Source organism: Syzygium oleosum, unplaced genomic scaffold (assembly GCF_021117445.2).
Source record: "Syzygium oleosum isolate NSW1041296 unplaced genomic scaffold, Sole_v2.1 Sole_v2.01, whole genome shotgun sequence".
Lineage (NCBI taxonomy): Eukaryota > Viridiplantae > Streptophyta > Magnoliopsida > Myrtales > Myrtaceae > Syzygium > Syzygium oleosum.
Window position 1 is genome coordinate 20,582,360 of NW_026607485.1, and position 20,628 is coordinate 20,602,987.

Below are 20,628 nucleotides of genomic sequence, written 5' to 3' on the forward strand. Positions count from 1 at the left end.
GGCCTCTATCGATTTAAATATAACACAGGGAAGACACCCATTTCTCCACAGCATCTTTCTCATCCATCCATCAATGACAATTGACAAACAAACATTCATTCCTAATCCTACTTCATGTAGAGTCTTCTTGTGCTTCTTTTTTTTCACCTTTGTGAAAAAATTAAAGTAATACTTCCAACGCCATTTGACTCCCTCCATTCTGTAACATCTCCACCACCCACCTTCCCAAAAAAATAGTCCATTCTCTTCTCTCCTTGAAAATGAAGAACCATAAAACAAAGAATTGGCCTCAAAATTTTCCCTTTGCCTCTTTCTTCAACCCCTAGGTCACTGCCACTAAAAATCTGCAGAAAGAAAAAGAAAACCCACATTTTGAGACAATCTCACAAACAAAGAAAAGTCGCTGAAAAATGATTAGAGAGAGAGAGATAGAGAGAGAGAGAGAGAGAGAGAGCGGAGCCAATTTAGGTTAGCTTTTGTTAAACATACCATCATGTTTCTTCAGCAGACCCCTGGCAAACAGCAAGCAAATGACCAGAAATCCAACCCCAGCAGCCCCTCCTAATATAATAGCCACTGTCTTCCCTGTGTTTGACCCTGACCCTACCACCGTTTCATTAAAACTTTAGCACTAATCCTCAAACAAACATGTTAAAAAGACAGAAAGCTTCACAACACTATCTTGAGGGATAACAAAAAGCTATGAACTTTACACAACTATAACAATTTTGATAGCAAAAAATTCCAAGAAAAACACACGACTTGTCCTGTTTTTTTATCCCCACATTATACAGCAGAAATTCAGTGTGGCCTAGGGATTTAGTGTATATATGTTCTAACTCATTCTCTCCCTCATTACCTGATGAAGAAGACGAAGACGAAGAGGAGGAGGAGGAGGAGGAGGTCGATCTCATGGGAACCCCATTTGGGTAGTAACTATAGCTCACGAAGCACTTGTGCAGGTAAATCTGCCCTGAGATGGAGCTCCCACATTCCACCTGAGCCCGCTGGACAGCACTCTTCACACAATCGCCACAGTCGGAGTCCCCAACATCCCCCTCACACTGACCCAACACATACATCGCCTGGTAGCTCGTAGTGTAGAACCCGTGACCTGACACCACGCCGTTCTCCAGCACCGAGAAAGCCGTGTCCCTCTTCTCCTGGAACCCCGCCCCTGCATTTGCATTCGCATATCAAATTCGGGTCATGACTTCTTATCGGTTTAGGTCGTTTACTAGAACATAATAACTTGGCTAAAAGAAATAGCTTGACATTTCCTATATTAACATTACACAGCACAGCGCTTTCACACTTGATTACAACAGAACAATCGTAACATCGTAAAAACATCACATTTTAAGACATGCCCTGTTCCATTTTCCATGGAAATGTGTCAAGATTGTGCCTTCTTTTGGTAACGAAAATCGACAGCCCTTACCTGCGATGTTGTTGGCCCCGCATGTCTTGTACAGCAACTCCATTCCCGAGACCTGAGTGAACCCAGAGACCTCGTAGAGCAAGTAGCATCCTGATAGCTGAACCCTCGCGGCGATGGTCCGTCCACAGAGCTTGTCGGTCAAAACGGGGAGCCCGCTGACGCAGCTGTAGCAGTCGGTGTTGCTCAGATCGCCTCGGCACTGGAACAGCCCGGTGATGCTGGTCTGGCCCGACCCCGAAGTGGTCTTGAAGAACTTGGATTTGGTGGACTGAGACACCAGAGATCCGAACAGGGCCGAGAGGGATTGCGAGTAGACCCCTGTCGGATCCACGAAGGCTTGCTTCGCACACCCTTTGTAGACCAGTGAAGTGTAGTCAGTGGCAGATTTGGCAAGTGGGACTTGAGGGAGGAACAGCAATGCAGAGAGAGAGAGGAAGAGGAAGAATAAAGGCGAGGGCTTTACGAAGAAACCCATATTTCAGGGGGGTTTGATGGATCAAATCATGGCTTGCTGCTTCTTGGAAGTGAATTTTGGGGGTTTTGGAGAAGTGGGCTTTGGTTGAATCTGGGGAAAGATTGAAGGGTTGTGCTTGAAGCTTTGATTCTTTAGCTTCCCTGTTGCAGCTTTTCTTTTTTCACTTGGAAAAGACTGGGATTTTTGGGTGTTTCCGTTGGGGCGCTTGGGGATTTCACTTTACTTTTTCTCGGCCTCACAAGGAGCCCCAACCTGCCTCTGTAGATGTGCAGAGAGATGAGGAAGCATCTCTTTTTTTTTATTTCCCCCTTTTTCTTTTCTTTAGGGGGCTCTCTGTGCCTAGGGAAGGATTTGCAATGGGGTGCAATTGGTGGGAGAGAGAAATTGGAAAGATAAAAGAATTGTTTTCATGCCTGAACAGGTGGCCTTTTTTTTATTTTGTTTTTGTCTGCCTCGTTTAGAATTTGTGAGGAGAATGAGTGCAAGATGGTCTGAATCTGAAAACTACTTTTTCTCTTTTATGAGGAAGAACTGTCTTTCCACAGAGAGAAGACAATGAGGAGGGTATGAATGGAGGAGGGAATCTGATTTTGTGACTTGGAGGAGCGTGTGAAGTTTGACTCACAGTACTTCGTTACCATCACTTAAGCTAGGGTTTTGAATCGAATTGAATAATGGAGTAGCTGTTAAAGTCTGTTTCCTAGTTTTCCTAAAACCAGCACTATTGTCATTTACTCTGCATTGAAGTTTTTGGGTCACTGGCACACAAGAAACAGGTGATGGGGTCAAGATAAAGGAGGACAGCATTCAAGATCTCTCTAAACTTGAGGCTTGGATTGGAGCTATGGTCTCGCTTAACCTTTTCTTTGACTCGAATCATTGATTTGGCAGATTGATTTGTCTAATATAATTGCTGCCTAGGCTCCATTTTGTCTGATTGTCATGTGCTTTTAGAGGTTGAGAGTGAAGCAAGAATCCCTCTTAAGCAGAGATCAAAGGGGGTATTAGATGGTCTACTGGTGTTGCATCATGACAAAATGGTGTTAGCGATTATGGAGGAGGAGACAAATTTGGAAGTCCAGAAACCAGTTGTTAAGAGTAAAGATTTAGGAGGTTGGTAGGCTTCTTCTTCTTCTTCTTCTTCTTCTTAATTAACTGTGCTAAAAATATTGTTATGTTTGCCAATTGGCACACGCAAACCGCGTGAAGGAATAAGTAATTTGATGGTAATTTCTTATCCTTGCCTCTTTATTCATGTATGTTGTCTTGTGAACGGCCCTGTTATTTTCTTTAATATTTTTATGATCTTTTTCCAAATTCATGTTATTAGAGGATGAGTTTATAGAGCCCATCATAAGTATATCAAATGATTTTTTTTAAGAAAGGGAAAATACCATCGAAATCCCTAAACTATGCACCCTATAGCTAAGGCTATGCAACTGATCCGGCTCTATCCGAGAACTGAACTGAACTGACCATGGAAATAGGTCTAATTCCCGGTTCCAAAATTTTGGAATCGGTACGGTGTGGGTAGGTTTCAGGTTTTGGGTGCTACCGATCAAAACCTATTTAATGAAGTTAGAAGAAGATAATTTATCGTTTTTAAATGAACTTAACTTTCCTATTGCTTTAAATTTATATTTGTTTTGTATCGATATTTTATGTAGTTTTGTTGCTCATACTATTTTGCCGTAATTGCTATTTGTCTCAGTTTGTAAAAAAAAAAAATCTATTTCTGAGTAGACCCTAGAACCGGATCAGAAAAATAAGGCAGGTTCCCAAGCAAACGGGGTAGATTCCAAATTTCGAAAACTAGGAACCGGTTCTAACACGATAGGTTCTAAGTTCCAAGTTTGGAACTCACCCACCCTAGACCGATCACCCCTAACTATGACACCGATATCCCAAACTTTTTTTGTCATAAAAAATCCTAAATTTTTCCAATTACAACACTAATATCCTAGTGTTTTTGTCACACCGACTACAAGTTTTGGTTATAGGTGACACGAAAAAAAAAGTTTGGAGTATTTGTGCTACAGTAGACAAAGTTTAAGGTTTTCAGTAGAAATTAAGGGTACTTTTGTCACGCCGGAATAAGTTTGGAGTATTGGTGCTACAATGGACAAAGTTTAAGGTTTTCAGAAGTAGTTAAGGATATTTTTGTCACACTGGAATAAGTTTGAAGTATTGGTAGCATAGTAGACATACTTTAGGGTTCTTGGCAATATTAGCCCTGTAAGAAATAATATCACTTAAATGATGCTTTTCACAAGAAATGTTACAGCAGTAATAATTCTTAGATAAATGATTAAGTGATTTGTCTTTAATCTACTGTGAGATTGATAGCCTATTCTAATCCATAAAAAAAATTGTAAATTGTTGTAGAGTATACTCTTTCAAAAATTTGTGGCTCACTATATATTGTTACTCTTATAGTGGCCTACAGTCAGTTATGCTAGCAAAGCTCTAATTCATAAGTCGAAAACTTCTTGACAATTTAACCAACAAGTCAATTCCGAGAGTCCAAAACACGATACAATGTGAATAGGAAAAGCCGCTATCTGGATGAAATTGGCCATACTTCATGCAAAACTTTTCAAAAGTAAATAAGATTTGCTTTTGTTTAGTTAGCTTAGATCAACAACTCCTCCTCTCTCTTTTTTTTCAAAAAATGTGAACATTACTGGGCCAAGTTTGATTAAACGCCCAATGACCATAGTATAGTTGAAGACAAGGCCTAGGTTTCTTCTGAATGACGGCCCAGGTTTTTCAATAGGCCGTTTGACTAAGATTCAATGAATTCATTATGCTAGGAAGAGTGATAGTCCTGTGCATGAAAATTGACTCAAGATATCACCATACTACTATGGTTAAAGTACATGTCGTTACGCCCTTAACAGGTAAGCGATCCATTGGATGGTGATTAAAAAACTGCTTTCAAAGGCGAACAAGTACTTTACCATATTTTAAGTTAAGTTTGAATGTAAGTGATGTTCATGTTTAAAACCGCTAACCCGAGACCTAGTTGGAAAGCGGAGGATGTCATCTAGTTCTATGATATGTTTGGATGGAGTAACATATGAGAAAAGAAGGAAAAATAATAATTACTTCAAGTTATTTGGACGATAGGAAAAGAGTTGAAAGGAAAGAAAGAATACAAGCATAAATTTAATAAAATGATATAAAGCATGAATAACTCTCAAAACCCTCGAAATCAATCTACTTTCCAATAAAAGTTCTTTGTTGGGAGCCCTAGCATTATCTAGTTCTCATTTCCATTACCATGAAAAACAAGTTGCAGATAATGCCCTTTGATTGACTTCTGATGTGGATCCAAAAGCGGTTCAACGGCCAGAAATATAACTATTTATTGAATTTGATCGACAGAAATGAGATTAAATTGTGAAAAGTGTCCAAAAAGTCTTAATCCTATATTGTACGGCGGTCAATTCAATCATAAACCTTTCAATTATGCCAATTTAGACCAAAGAACTTTGACGATTTGCCAATGTAGTCCTTCCGACCAGTTATCCAATTAATAAATTTATGACTAAATTGGCAAATTTTCAAAAAGTATAGAACTAAATTGACAAATTGAAAGGTTTATGACTAAATTGGTAAATCGTCCAAAGGTTTAGGACAAAATTGACATAATCGAAAGGTTTAGGACTGAATTGGCTGCCGTACAATAGGTTTATAACTTTTTAGACAATTCTCCCGTATTAAACTGTAGCCTGCTCTCAAGTATGACAAATGTTTTAACATTTAACTCGGCATTATTAATCAATGTTCGGTACATTAGGCTCAAATCCGTGCAATAATCCCCCCTTGAGAAATGAGAAAAATATCTAAAATAGACTCCAAAAGAGGGTGGTGATATATCCTCACTTGAAGAAAGGGAGTCATAGCCAACATGGGAAAAGCTAAACACTCGTGCTTCGCTACCCAAAGAATGGAATATTGCGACTAGTTTGTCATATGATGTGAAGCCTCTTTACAGGTAGGGAAATGGCGTTTCCAAAGAGGTGAAGGACAAAGGATGCGTTATTGGATATTAGTAATGTGAAAACTGTCCAAAATGGGTAAAATTAGGTGGCTGACAGAAATAATCTATCTGTCTTTGTGATAATTCAACGAGCATCTGCCCTGTTGGGTCCTCCATGAGTAAGGAAGGATCTCTTGAAATGTGGACATGAAATTATCAGTAGTATTGCTCAATGTAGGGTTTGATTTTGGTGCTCTTTCTCTAGATAGCATAGTTTTTGTATATCTCGAAAAAGAAGTTTCATCGAAATAAGAAGTTGGGTCGACAAGTATGGAGACACTTATTGATGCCTCAATAAGTTTCTCATTGTTTAAAATGGACACTTACAGTTCATCAAATCATGTTGTAAATTATCGGTTTTGTAAGTTTGTCTTTGAAACCCTAACCCCATTGTTCATCTTGAAATTAGAGACAAGCTAGGGTGAGATATATTTCTTAGATGGTATATCTTGTTCTCAAATAGATGAATTGTGGTTTGCTCATAGAGATGAGAATCCTTTTGTAATACAAGCTGTCTTAAGACAAAACTCGTTTTTTTCTTTATAAATTCACGCAGGTTATAAAAATTGCTTACTTTGTGTGCCTCTTAAAATCGATACAGAAATACTACAACAACGATGATGAGGAGAAGAGTTGCGCCGACGAGACTTTTCCCATTAAGTGGGGCTAGCTAATAGCTACATGGATTTTCTTATATAGTCATACTATGTACTCTATTTAAGGCACATATCAAAAATTGTGCTACTCATCTCTTCATATTTCGATTACTTCATCATTGAAAACGCGCATGGTCCGTGTAAAGATTATATTTCGAGTTTGAACTCATCCACCGAAACTCGACCGCATAAGGAAAGCCTGAAAGTGGACTTTCATGACCGACTTGGTGTTTGACGGAAGTTTGGTCTTTTGGTTTCTCCATGTGCATTGTTTTATGGGTTTGTCATTCACTTCCACGGTTGTGCAAGTGTTCGTTGAATCACATCCGGCCAAAAAATCTAAGATCGCTTTCGAGTTAATGTAAGAACTCGTGCATTCTATTGCAAAATCGGGATATTACTTTGCGAGGAGTTCTGAGAGCTAAACCCTATGTGAAATGTATAAACAATAAAAGTACTTGAATGGCTCGAGTGTAATTTTAATTTATGTTATACCGTTCGATCTATTCTATACTACTCACCCTCGCAAAGTAAGCCTTATCGAGCGAACCGTGTATGTCAAGTGTCCAATTTCAATCTGGGCTTCCTTATTTTTTGCTACGGTCCATTTTATCCCAAAGGATCGGTGTTGCACCTTTCAAAGTCATGTCATCATATACCCTTTATCTTCATATCCGAACAATAAAATCGGGACTTTGGGAGTACATATCCTCAATCATAATGCAACTGAATTCATCTTTTTTGTTGGGTGGCTCTTTCGAGGTAGTCATTTCAATTTTGGCGAGGACAAAAGAATATTCAGAAATTCGAAGGAAATTATTAACATTAGGGTTTCCGTAAGGTCTATTTATACCCAAAGGGGAAGTGATGGGGAGCCTCTTAAGAAAATGCATTGACCGGATACTATTCTCTTGCCTTTCCGTGGCATTATCTATATTCTTCACTATGCTTTTTCTTTCTTTTCCTTCCTTTTTTGTCTTTTTTTTTCGGATTAATATCACGAAAAATTCCAAACTGATACACATGCGATAGATTTACCCCAAGCTAATTTATTAACCACCAAAAATCTTAAATTTGTACCCCTTTGACAAATTTACCCATCATTAGTTTTCGTTAAATTTTACTAGCAAATTACTAAGTTAAATGACACGTGAGAGCTGACGGGTATATTAGTTTGAGATTTTACCCTCCGTTTATCACAAATGTATCAGTTTGTGATTTTTTGTGGTATTAATCTAATTTAACGGAGGGTAATTTTGTCACAAAATATACCTATTTTGGGCTTTTGGCAGTCAAAAAATTATTTTTGGGTAAATTTGCCATATGTGTACCGGTTTGAGATTTTCGGTGGTTAAAAAATTAGCTTTGGGTATATTTGTCCGAATGTACCAATTTAGAAATTTTCGTGATATTAATCTCTTTTTTTTTTTATCTTTTTCCTGTCAATCCATTTAATTTTGTCTCTATCAATTCTGTAATTGAAAAGGCGTTTCAATGGAGGCCAAATTCGAGGTCCTGCTCACCGATTTTTCTTCTTGTGATTTCATGGAGGTCGCCCTCAAACTGACATTGCACGTGAAAGGCATCTATCCAAATCACCTAATCTGATTGACCCTTTTGCTATGTTTTTTGCTCCATTCATATTGTTTAGTCTTTGATTCTAGAAGTTAAGTTTGTGTGCTTCTTAACTTGTGAAACAATGCATGTCTTGACTAAACGAAATAAAATAAAAAACCTTTTTTCGGTATATTATTAGTGTCGAAATCAAATTAATCCCTTTTGCTAGAATAACAATTTGAAAAGCATAGAACATGATTTTATAGGTAGCAATCTATGGAAAAATAAATTGGCTAATTGTTGATGCTGTGCGATCGATACACCTTACATGTTGTCATTTGTTGTCATTCTCATTAGGAAATGAAACATCCACCTGATTTTATAATAATGTCTTGAAAGCTGTTATTAGAGTAGATTTGCAAACATTACTTCATGGATTTTTTTTTCGGGTTAACTGCTGATGCAAAAAAGATAATAATAAGTTTCGCATAGACCGTTGGATGGACGACACGTCATTCTACACCCACAGTTGACCGAATAATACCGTATATTCTTTTTAGGTTATTCGATTCAAAATTAAAGATGTTACATCTCGCCATCGCCGGAATGCCACGTGCTTCGCCGGAATGCCACATGCTTGAAACGAGCCTACGCGAGAAAAAGTCAAACACACATCCAAAAAAATTAAACACCCTAGTTACCACTTCTGAACTATCACGATCACCTTTTCTGGGAGAACTTTTTGATTAATTTCTTGTCAATCATCTTTTATGATTGACGAGAATCAAGCAACACCCCTCTCATGCTTATCTTCTTGAAAACATTCTCAAATAATGAGAATATAAACTTTATAGAAATGGTCTTAGATGCTCCATTCTATAGCGACGTCCTTAAAACTATTTTCTTCCTGTTCGCTTCCGCTTCCAAATTGAGCCCATGCTTAGCCCTTTGCTTTGCATATTTTTCCTGAGTTTATCTAGATTCTAGGGTCAAAATCATCTTGATGTTGCACAAACTTCGTAATTTAACCATAGATTTTCATGAATAGTAGATTTATCGTTGGTGAAGTTGCGAACATTTCGTCATTAATTAACAAACTTGAGAAAGGCAGCTCCAGTCATACCACATGGAATACGAATTGCTCTTTTAACTCATTTTTATGTTGTCGAACTAATAATATAGATGAGATTAGACGCGTTTTAATACGCTAGAAAGTCCAATCAAATACTTAAGCTATCGGATAGAATAATATTAAATGTATGTAATATACGGTATACATCAAGGACGGCTTTGGATAATTTTCTTAGTTGGGTCCAAAATTAATTAATGACAGATCACAAGAAAACCAGGCGAATATGTTTTAGTAATTAAAATAGGGTTCTTGAGCCTAAAAAGTCCGCTAAAGATTAGAATTTTCTAAGTTTGGTTTATCCTAAGCAACAATGCCATTGTAAGTTGCTGTACATTTAAGTAAATGATTTGTGAGGGCATTGTGGAAAGAAAATATGTAATCTCTGCTTGACTGCAATATCTTTTGAAAAATTGCCGGGAGCAGAACTTATTTTTTAGGATAAAATTACTTAGCATGGCTTCAAAACCCTTAATTCATTCAAACTATTAGAAATATGACTCGTACATAATTTTGTAGACGAAAAATATGAGATACTTTAACACAGCCTTATCGCCAATAAATTGACGAATTGAGCGACGTGAATATGGCGTCACGTAAAGAGAGAGGGGTGAAGAATTGAAGCTTAATTCCAACTTCATTCGCGAACGCCGTCAAGGCTAGCATCGGATGCGCCACGTCAGCGGGGAAAGGGTTGAAAGGCAAATGCGGTGAGCCTTCAATTTCGGGTTGACACAAACAATTAGCCAAGTTGACAACTAAGTATGGACAACCCCCAATTCCCTATATATAGCCGGAGCTTGACAACCCAATCCTTCCATTTTCTTAGCTATCTACAACCTTCCCTCCCTTCTTCACACATATCATTACAAAGCTTCAAACACATCTCTCTCTCTCTCTCTCTTTGAAACCCTATTTTTCTCTACCTTTGATTTGTTTCATTCAGATTTTTGCTTGCTGAGGATGTTCTTTGCTGCTGCCTAGAAAGTGAGTCTCTCTCTCTCTCGGGTCGGAGCTTGCGAAGGGGAAAGGAAGATGATAGAGGACGTGATTGGCGATCCAGAACAAGTGCAACTTCCGATCGTAATATATTCGAAGCTCTCGAACTCGTTTTTTTTTTTTTTTTCTGTTGATAATGCATATGCATGCATGCATGCTTTCTTCCGGAAACGGCGTGAATATACATGCGAAGAACATAGCAACTTCCAAAAAAAAATGTCGGATGATCTGGTCATTTTGATCTCAATCATCGTTTAGGTTTCCCTGTTTGGTTTGACATTTGCAAAGAATATATGTTAGAGATACCGTAGAGATTGGTTCATAAAGGGCTGTTCCAGCTTTCACGAAAAGTAAGTTCTTACATGCACGTAGCTTTTACGATGCTGAAAAAGCTTCCTTGAGCACAGATACACAGAAATGCGTCGCTGTTCTTTGAGCCAACCTTATTCTTCATTATCAATGTTCTTGGTAGCGTTTCTGTTACCTTTGAGCATTGCGAGTTGCTGTCTTCTTTTTGAGTCTTGATGGAATTTTTCAGTCTCCTGAACTTTCTTGTCAAGTAACACACGTCAAGGAAGAATCTGAACTTAATAATACAGGTCCGAGTTCCCATGCTCGTCGGCAAATTATTCACGACCTTTACGAACATTTAGAGAGTATCATGAACATCCGTGGATGCCTTGAATGACGCAGACGCAATTTAGATGGGCAAGTAGAACGAGGGAACTTTCTGTACGAACCGGTCAAGTGATGAGTTCGATGGCGTTCCCTTTTGAGCTTCAATTAGATAACGATGTTTCGGTGTCGTATATGCCCATAATATGTCATTTTCCAAGGGTCACAATCACCACCCAAAGCCTTAGTTTAGTTGATTCCATTCATTCTTTTCTAGTTTGGGTTGAGTAGCTTTCAATGCTTCTTCTTCAAGCTTTCTCTGGTTGAGCTTATTTGAGTTAGGATTAACTTTTAAGTACCGTGAAATACATCTAATAAGCGCGCACCGATATTCCGCTTGTAGTATAACAGAGTCGTCGTATCTATGCACCGTCTAGGGCGGATTAAGTCGGGTTGGCCACAAAAGAAAAGCTTGGTTGTTCACAGCATGCCATAAGTTCTATATTAGCTCCCTTGATACTTTTCCATTTGTATAATTCCTGCTTCTTACATTTAGTAGAAGTGTCTGTTTCCTAATTAATCTCACAATGCGCCAACTATCCACCTTTTTAAGCCTATGCACAAGCACAATGCCTAACACATACGGCTAATTAATGACATTAGGTAAATCCGCTACCTTGACGATGACAAGCATCTGAAAATATTGACCATAATAAGAGAACACATAGGCTTATGATCATGAGTTATCGACTATCTTAGAGAGATTACTGATTTTTCTTTACACTAATTTTACAGGAGGAACTTTCAAGCCCTCTGAGTGCTCAATTACTGGAGTATTGTGAGGCAGAGCTATTAGGAAGCGAAATCATGCAGAGTTCTGAAACCACCTCATGCTCAAATCGTTGCTATGAAGACAACACCTTCAGCACTCATCTCTGCTTGCCCCCAGACACTGAAAACATCAATAATTTTCAAGACAACAATGGCAATGGTCATTTCAACAGCAACACATTAATGATCACAACTCCATCCACTAGCAATAACATCCCCACCAATGTAGCTCACAACAACAATTCCAATTTCTCAACGCTCTTCGGTGATTCCCCGGTCGATGAAGTCGATGACATCTCTGCCTCAATCGACTTCTCCACCTCCCCTCCCTTTTACGTCCCTCCATTCTCCAGCACGGCTCAACAAGAGCATCAATTCGACTTCTCTCCGGCACAACCTCAAATCCCGTTAACCGATCACATCATCAACGGGGTTATTTCCCCATACCCACCGCCATCGACCAACCAAGCAGGAGCAATCTTATGCCCGGCTCCGCCCCCGATTGTTGAAAACTGCCTATCTTCGATCCCGTCTTACATCCCTTTAAGCCGGCCATTGCCTTCTTGCGCTTTTCTAGGCCCAAACAACTGTGGGACATATAGTAATAATGTACCTGGGAACTTATGTGGCGACACTTCTGGGATGTTCATGGGAAGTCTTCTTGAACTCCAAGCACCAGAGCTGGATTTTCGAGGAGATAGCGCTGGGATTTATTACCCGAACCAAAACCCGCAGATACTGATCAATCCGGGCGACATGCAGGTACTAGAATTTTTTTTCCTACTTGACGTTGTCCGACTTAGACTTACGGAAAATGGTTAACGATTAGCAATAATAACTTCAATTTGAAGGCCCTTAACACGCTTGTATAGCTCTCTATTGAGTCACTTTTGAAGAGAAAAGCAGTAGATTTTCTTGATCTATTTCACAGAATTTGTGGCCTGAAAGTTAGTTTTCTTTTTTGTGGTGAAGGCACTTAATATTGAAAGTCAAAAGCTGATTAATGGCCCGGCAAGCTCTTCTTCACCATTAGCGACAGAGGCTTCAAGCTTTGAGGACTCAGCATATAAAGTGGGGAAGCTCTCCATTGAGGAAAGGAAAGAGAAGATCCATCGGTACATGAAGAAAAGGAATGAAAGGAACTTCAGCAAGAAAATCAAGGTCCTCTCTCTCTCTCTCTCTCTCTCTCTCTCTCTCTCTCTCTCTCTCTCTCTCTCTCTCTCTCTTTCTCTCTCATATCAGTATCGGCCTCTTTGCCTTGGCAAATAACTCATCAATCAATCTTATGTTGATATTGTAATTAAACTGTTTATATGCAGTATGCTTGCCGCAAAACTCTAGCAGATAGTCGTCCTCGGGTGAGAGGAAGATTTGCGAAGAACGACGAGCTCGGAGAAGCATCTAGGCCTTCTTCTAGCACTCATGACGATGAGGAGGAGGATGAAGTAAGATTGTCTATGACTGTCACAAGCTAGCATTGCTGCTAATCAAGACGCTATCGCTAGTTTTCAATAATTTGTCGTCTTGTTATTGTTGATTTGCTTTCGTACTGACACTTATCACTTTGCCGCAGGTTGCAGTGAAGGAGGAGGAGGAAGTGATGGATTCTTCAGATATCTTTGCTCATATCAGCGGCTTAAATTCCTTCAAGTGCAACTATCCGATCCAATCATGGATCGGACCAGCCTCAGGATATTGATTGTGCCTGCAATAAGCAATTTTGGAAGACCCTGGTTCAATCAGGATCTGGCTTTTTCCAGGCTCAGGGAAGGAAATGAGTGAGGTCTTGGTAGGAAGATGTTAGTTTCAACTAGAATATAATGTAAAATTGCAATGAGAACCTAGTTTGTTCTACTTTTTTCCCTTTCTTTGTTTGATATTGCAAATGACAATTTACAACGAGAAAATCCATATGATATTTGCAAGGAACACCATGATACAGTGTTGTGGTTCGTGTCCCAGATCCCGCTCATTGATATGCTAAAAAGTAAAGCGATACATAGCGCCATAATTAAACAACAAAACCAGGGGTCTTCCATAATTCTTTTGGTTGATATTCAGGTCGCGAAAAAACTAGCCCATTTTCGCATTCAGAAGAAGGGCGCATTCAGCACCTAAGATTGTGCATTGTCAATGCTTACTAAAACTCGCAGATAAAAGGTTTTGGGTATAGAATGCGTTTGATGCATAGCGTTAACAGAAACGGGTCATTTATACACAGGTTTTTTTTTGGGGGGCCGAAAATTTATACACGGTTAACTCACTTGACTAACGGAAAATCTTCTAGCTCGTTCATTATCCAACATCCAAACAAGATAGAAAAACACATCTCAAGGGCTCTCCACTTACAGATTTTGACATCTCCATCTAATCTCAAAATAGCGTACAGCATGTCAACTTGACTTCAGATAGTTTCTTCTAAAAGCATCAACCATAGTTGGTACCCATCGTTTTCCTAGGTCAATTGGAAACTCTATAATACTAGGTATCAAGAAAAAGTCATCTAATCCAAAAGCATCAACCATAGTTGGTACCCATCTATTTCCTAGGTCGATTGGAAACTCTAAAATACTAGGAATCAAGAAAAAGTCATCTAATCTACGTCAGGACCCTCAAATTTTAGGTATAGAGAGGACTGTATCATCTCACAGATTTGATTGGTGCATGTGCATGCGTGCGTGCATGTGGAGAGAGAGAGAGAGAGAGAGAGAGAGAGAGAGAGAGAGAGTTTACAAAAATAAGCAACAAAGTTTTACTAGATAAAAGAGACAAACATCCACATTCTACAACAAATGCAAGACAAAGCCCTCGTGTTTGTCCACGATAACAGAAGACCAACCTTTTTATTACCATACCCAATCCGCTATAGACACCAGTAGTTGGCCCTTAAATCAAACAGCCCTCCTCAACATAAGCTTCAGATCTTACAGGCAAAGGTAAGCCCTTCTTCTTTCAATTGCTCCAAACTTTCAACTGGAGGTTGAAGCCTTGCAATTTTGGCAATGGCCTTGTTCTCTTCTGGGTTTCCACCTTCAAGAAAAGCTCCAACAATCTTATCATCTTTGATCCAATAAGATCCGAATTTTGGCTTTGGTGACGTGGGATTGTTGTCTCCGAAAAGCACCGTATCCCCAACATTATCACCGTAGAACTGCCATGAGAGATCAAAAGAACGGGAATAGAAGTACGGAAGGTAATCATACTCATCAATTGGTTTTCCCTCCTCACTTGCCTTTATGGCCTGCATAACAACAGAAATAGCATAGGTCAAGACTTGAATTGTCATTGTCTATTTATACCAGAATCATGAGATGTGCCTGAGAAGTAGAAGGAATGCTCATAAAAACTCGGGAAATCATCTTGGTTCCAAAATTCGTGTACCAAGACAAACGACAATAATAACCATTTGTTTTTCCACACTTGAAGTGAAAGCGAAGATGCTCAAACCATAGAGATGTCGATATTGGTTATCCACAATTCAAACTAAAGCAAAAATATTTAAATATGAGAGAGAGCCTGTACCTTTACAGCCTGCTCAGCTGATTTACGAGCATGATCGACATGTTCAACTCTTCTCATTTCACCATACAACTTCATCGGGAAAGTAACAACATCTCCAACAGCATACACATCAGACACACTTGTTTTAAAGAACCCATCAGTCTGCAATCAATAGAACAGCATCAACAAATTAGATCTGTATCCTTGCCTCGGCATAAGCCCAGAATGTCGAAAAAGAACACACAGATTAAGCTTCCCTGTGGATGATTACAAACATGTCGCCAAATATTAGAGAGACATGCACTGTTTCATAGCCAGAACAACCGGTACCCATTAGCACATAATGCTTTCACACTTTGTTTAGATGATCTATTCCCTTTCTTGCCAAAAAAGATATATATCTTCCTCAAAAAAATGAATTGGGCGCGTTGCACTCATAAGCCCTGAAACTAAATCTCTATGGAGAGTATGACTTAGTAATGTAAAACGTTGTTAAGGCCCCACTAACCTTTATTCCACCTTTCTCCTCTTCAACTTGCCCTTTGAAAAGTTTTGTGAGGGGCCTACCACCGACACCAACCACTACAATGTCAGCTTCCAAGACCCTGCCATCCTTGAGTTTCACTTCTGTTACCTGGACAATGGAAATAACAATAACTCTTGGAGTAAGAAAATGCCCAATTACATGAAACTGCTGGAAAGCAAAATTAACAGATTGGAGAACATGCCTCTCCGTTAGCATCAGAGGTAAATCCAACAGCAACTGTTCCCTTGATAATATTAATTCCTTTGTTAGCATAATAGGCCTCATAGAAGGAAGCTATACCAGCAGTAAAAAGCCGAGGCACTGCAATAATAATCTTTTTTAGGGTGGAATCCACGAAAAATAACTTGCCATGAAACCAAATAATTGTCGATAGGGGTCTTTATGTATACTTACTGCACCATGGTTCAGGATAAACCATGACGACATCCATGTTGTTCATTTTCATAACTGCACCAAGCTCAAGTCCTATGTATCCTCCGCCAACAATGACGCATTTGCCATTCTTTTTAGCTTTGATGGCTTCAATTAGCTGATCGGCATCATCAATATCTCTCAAGTAGAAGATGTTTTTGGCATCAGCTCCTTGAACACCAAAATCTGTCAACTTAATCACCTACAACGATGGGTTGGCGTATCAGTCTCTCCGCCCGGAGGACAGAAGAGAGCTTGGAGCTTCAAAGAAAATATACTTACTGTCGAACCGGTCGCAATGATCAAAATATCATAATTGAAGATCTCTCCAGCAGCACTTAGAAGAGTCTTAGCAGCAAGATCTGCTTGCACTATCTCTGTGCTAAGAATCAATTCTATTCCTGCAATCATCCATAGAGAAATACATGTGACTACTTTGAGAATGATGTTTATCCTATGACGTAGATTAAAGGGAGCAAACTCAATGCTCTGTCAAGTGACCAGGGAAGAAAGTAAGAATAAGAGCATTACCTTTCTCTTCGTACCACTCAGGAAGCAGTCTCTCGCCACCACTTCCAACACAGCAATGGAACCCCGGGAGTCGTGCAAAACCTGGGAGGGGGGGAGGGGAAACGCTCAGCCACTATTATATTCAAACAGATGAGAGTTCAACAATAATCAATATATTATCTTAAGTATTGGGCCTGTTCGTTTAGACTAATGAAAACCAACAAGTAATTGTTTCTTTTCTTACTGCAAAAATCTAAACAATTATTTAAACTTTAAAATATAAGGAAAACTTAAAAAGGGAATCTACATGTCAACATTTATATATTATAAAAGTTTCAGGTACCTAAGTTTAAAACAAGGTCAAGATGCATACGCTGCGATAATTGGAAAAAACAGATAGTAAAAAGGCAGAAGTCGCTCCAGACACATCCTTATATCATTTGAGAGTGTCTACCATATGGTGTTAAAAGTGCGCATCGCAATATTGCTTGAATTTTCTGATATCCATGGTCGCTTGCTAGACAACTTTAGAAAGCTACTTATAAATGTGAAAATGCCAATAAATTTGAAGAAAACAACGTCAGTCCATTAGCAGATAGTAGATGCTTACCCACATATATTTACAAATTACAAGAAAACAATATTCGCGTGCCATTGAGTTACATTCCATGTAAATCACAGAAGTCGCATATCAAAATATTTCCAAAAGTTACTACTGTATTATGCGTGACCATATTGCTGAAAGCATTCTATCCAAGATAGTGTGCATTTTCTAATATTCGAGGTCATTTACTACAGAACATCAGAGAGCTGCTTACAAACACGAAGATGCCTAGAAATTTGAAAGAGAGAAACAATGTCAAATGGACAATTCAAAACGAGCAGATATGTAATCCACATAGAATTACGAATTTGAAGAAAAGAATGTCCCATTGCCATTGAATTACGTTCCTTGAGTGTAACCAATAGTTGCGCATCAAGATTCTTATTAGCACTATTTTGTCATTGGCTAGCATGTCAAATGGACAAAAAGGATGAGCCCAACACTAACCCTCTGGAAAGAGATATGCTTTGCTGAGTGCAGGGCGTTCATAAGGGGCCACCTGAAGTACAGCATAAATAAAGTATGAACAATGAGTTTAACCATCAAAGCATGGAACAAAGCGTGTAACTATGACGCCCAATACATGGGCTAGTTCTAAATAGAATAGACAGAACCTGCACCGGAAAAGGGATGAAGACAATGACACACAGATAGGCGGAAAGCATTCTTAGACGAGGCACAACGGCGAAACGAACAAAACAAAACCCCCCTGCGGATCTTATCTCGCCTCAAAAGAGTACTACCACTACCAATTACTCGGCCACCCCATCGGTAGCAGCAGAAAATGCACACGCCTCGCTATTCAAGAGAAAAAAAGCTTACGGCTTCTTTGGATATGATCGCAAGCTCGCCTGGCTCAAGCCCCTGCTTTGCAAACTCTCTGGCTGCATACCCCTGCGAAATCGCAGCACCAAGCAAAAATCACACAAAGCTGCCTCATTTTGCTACTAAAATCTCACTTCAATTAACACACCCACGTCCAAAAAAACGGCCCCACACACCAAAATATAAAAAGACGAAAGCAAAACAGAAAGATGAGCACTTCCATGCATAAGAGAAATTAACACTACAGATGACCAGAGACCCAATGTTGATCTATCAAATCTGTCTGCACTTTCCCAAATTTCAGTACGTTGCCATAACCACAGAGCAGAGCAATCTAGTAGGGGCTTCAAGCGGTCAACGCCATCAAGAACAACATCAGAAAGTCTCCCCGGCACACGATCGCGAACCATCTCCCCCCATACGACCGTCGATCGACAGGCCCAGGCACCAAAAGCAACTAAATATAGACCAATCGAGCTCGCCGCCGACCCGATTCGCCGAAATCGAGATCCACAGGCACCCCGAGCCGGAATCGGGACCACGTTTCCTGAACCGATTCTCGCCGGGGCAATGAAGGCCACAAACAACACACAAAGACAAGCGGCGGAACCCCCGACGAGAGACGGGAGACGGCTAGAGAGAGAGAGAGAGAGAGAGAGAGGCGGAGGGAGGGAGGGAGGGGGAGCCACTCACGGCGGCGACGCCACCGCCGACGATCACGTACTTGAAGCTCTTCTCCGCCATTTCGATGCCTGCAGAGAGAGAGAGAGAGAGAGAGAGAAATTTTTTAAAAATATATATATTTGCAGGAAATGATGATCGGTCGGGCTCGGCAATATATATAGGGGCGAGCTCGCCCTCCGATTGGCTGGCCTCGTTGGGGGGAAAATCGGACGGTGCGGACGGGATCGCGACGCGTGGCGGGGCCAGCTGCCGTCCGTTGCGGCCGACGGGCGCGATCGCCAACGACCGGCGCCGCGTGATCGGTTGACCGCGAAAGATTGTCCGGATGGAGGCGTTCCGACCGTCGGTTTATGTTAAGGTTTTGAGGATTGGATTTCCTTTTATTAGCGTTCTCATTCCCCCTTTTTTTTTGGGGGGGCGTGGCCACGGAAGCGCTGCACATGTGACTACAAAATGTTCGATTTGAGCTAATGACTATTCAGTCGGCCCCGTAGCTATACGAGCCCGTCACTGCTGCCGCCATTGAAGTGCCGGAAATCAAAACGTCTCTCGACACGAGACAGCAAATGCCCCGAGGCACGGGTCGCCAGAAAGTTTATTCACGAAATGGCCCGAGCTTGTAATCGAATATCTTAATGTGTCAATTCTTCCCCTAACGACATATGTGCATATCGTTTTCAAACTTTGACTTTCATCGAGTTCAATGTCCGGATCTATCATCGATTTCCTTCCTAATTGTGCGGTAAAGTTATTACCGTATCCAATTTTCCTTTTTATTTGCCTTCCTCCTTGTCGAAAGCAATTTATATTAGAGGTACGTACACGCGCAGACATGGGGCGATACATTTAATAGATAACGCAGTCAGCATATGCTAATCCGCCACATTTCATAAAATATCTCGGGAATTCGATAATTAAAGACCAATTCCTTACTAATTTTACAAAGTCGTGATCAACGGAGAGGATAACACAAGGTCGATCTTTTGAAGTACGAGTCCACGATGCCGGGAGCAAAATCCCAATAAATTCACCGTGCCCAAAACCCGGATGGCGGACGAGATACATGATCCGACCGACGTTGACAAGCTTGGATCTGACGGTCGACAAGGCCATCGATAATCTTTCCCGAACATAAGATCACGGGGAGGGTAGCCTCGAACGGAGTTTCTTACCATGTTCGTATTTGAACTTTTGCCGACCTTATCCGTTCATGTATATGGCGACGAGGATGTATCGGGTTCAATCGGGAAAACGAAATTACCAAGAATCAATGCCAATTCATGGTGTTGATAGCTCCACCAAACATAGTCTTCAATGGGTCAGCGTCGGAGTCGTACATGTTAATTTATTTCGTTAGATGTTGTCATTCTCAACTCATATTGCAGAAATGAATGAAGTGAATTACAAGAAAATAATGTGAATATATACATATATATATATATAATTTCGATAGTTGTATTCTTTCCTATTCTTCGATTTGTGAATTAAAATCATCCGTTTGAATTTCACTGACGGTTGATAAAAAAATTTTGGGAAAATGACACAAATAGTTCATGAACTTTGGCTCGATGTGTAATAGGATTCATGAACTTTTAGTTTATTTAATGTGGTCCCTGAATTTTTAATTTGTTCAATGTGATATTTGGACTTTTTGTACATATTCAATTTTGTTTATGAAGTCTATGAAAATGTTCAATATAGTCCTTCTATTTAAAAAAAATTCAAGGACTACATATAGTTTAGGGACTACATTAAATTAAATGTGTATCAAAAGTTTATGGACCATATTGAGTATTAG

At 39.8% G+C, this 20,628-nt stretch overlaps 3 protein-coding genes across 3 annotated transcripts; 1 reads left to right on the plus strand and 2 right to left on the minus strand.

Annotated features, from left to right (window-relative positions):
• Window positions 1–246: 246 nt before the first annotated feature.
• LOC115688344 (plasmodesmata-located protein 2-like) lies at window positions 247–2,513 on the minus strand. Its single transcript, XM_030614142.2, has 4 exons — window positions 1,442–2,513; window positions 860–1,177; window positions 490–603; window positions 247–344 (listed from the first exon to the last, which is right to left on the minus strand). Exons 1-4 carry the CDS (start codon window positions 1,914–1,916, stop codon window positions 337–339), a joined length of 915 nt encoding a protein of 304 aa, XP_030470002.1. The 5' UTR covers window positions 1,917–2,513; the 3' UTR covers window positions 247–336.
• A 7,628-nt stretch (window positions 2,514–10,141) lies between these two features.
• LOC115688343 (uncharacterized) lies at window positions 10,142–13,664 on the plus strand. The gene is made up of 5 exons (XM_030614141.2): window positions 10,142–10,386; window positions 11,713–12,510; window positions 12,721–12,909; window positions 13,068–13,193; window positions 13,322–13,664. Exons 1-5 carry the CDS (start codon window positions 10,339–10,341, stop codon window positions 13,445–13,447), a joined length of 1,287 nt encoding a protein of 428 aa, XP_030470001.1. The 5' UTR covers window positions 10,142–10,338; the 3' UTR covers window positions 13,448–13,664.
• An 812-nt stretch (window positions 13,665–14,476) lies between these two features.
• On the minus strand, window positions 14,477–18,933 carry LOC115688365 (monodehydroascorbate reductase, seedling isozyme-like). The gene is made up of 10 exons (XM_030614166.2): window positions 18,840–18,933; window positions 18,144–18,215; window positions 17,769–17,820; window positions 16,739–16,819; window positions 16,490–16,608; window positions 16,190–16,409; window positions 15,978–16,096; window positions 15,758–15,883; window positions 15,271–15,411; window positions 14,477–14,989 (listed from the first exon to the last, which is right to left on the minus strand). The coding sequence occupies exons 1-10, from the start codon at window positions 18,888–18,890 to the stop codon at window positions 14,666–14,668; spliced, it is 1,305 nt and encodes a 434-aa protein (XP_030470026.1). The 5' UTR covers window positions 18,891–18,933; the 3' UTR covers window positions 14,477–14,665.
• Between the last annotated feature and the right edge of the window lie 1,695 nt (window positions 18,934–20,628).

Excerpts from the sequence above, each read along its gene's own strand:
- LOC115688365 (XM_030614166.2), bottom strand. The coding sequence starts at position 18,890 with ATGGCGGAGAAGAGCTTCAAGTACGTGATCGTCGGCGGTGGCGTCGCC. Across the intron at positions 17,821-18,143 it reads CGATCATATCCAAAGAAGCC|GTGGCCCCTTATGAACGCCC; the intron begins GTAAGCTTTTTT and ends GCTGTACTTCAG. Across the intron at positions 16,097-16,189 it reads TTATCCTGAACCATGGTGCA|TGCCTCGGCTTTTTACTGCT; the intron begins GTAAGTATACAT and ends TTATTATTGCAG.
- LOC115688343 (XM_030614141.2), top strand. The coding sequence starts at position 10,339 with ATGATAGAGGACGTGATTGGCGATCCAGAACAAGTGCAACTTCCGATC. Across the intron at positions 10,387-11,712 it reads AACAAGTGCAACTTCCGATC|GAGGAACTTTCAAGCCCTCT; the intron begins GTAATATATTCG and ends CTAATTTTACAG. Across the intron at positions 12,511-12,720 it reads TCAATCCGGGCGACATGCAG|GCACTTAATATTGAAAGTCA; the intron begins GTACTAGAATTT and ends TTTGTGGTGAAG.
- LOC115688344 (XM_030614142.2), bottom strand. The coding sequence starts at position 1,916 with ATGGGTTTCTTCGTAAAGCCCTCGCCTTTATTCTTCCTCTTCCTCTCT. Across the intron at positions 1,178-1,441 it reads CGGGGCCAACAACATCGCAG|GGGCGGGGTTCCAGGAGAAG; the intron begins GTAAGGGCTGTC and ends ATGCAAATGCAG. Across the intron at positions 604-859 it reads GTCTTCGTCTTCTTCATCAG|GGTCAGGGTCAAACACAGGG; the intron begins GTAATGAGGGAG and ends AAACGGTGGTAG.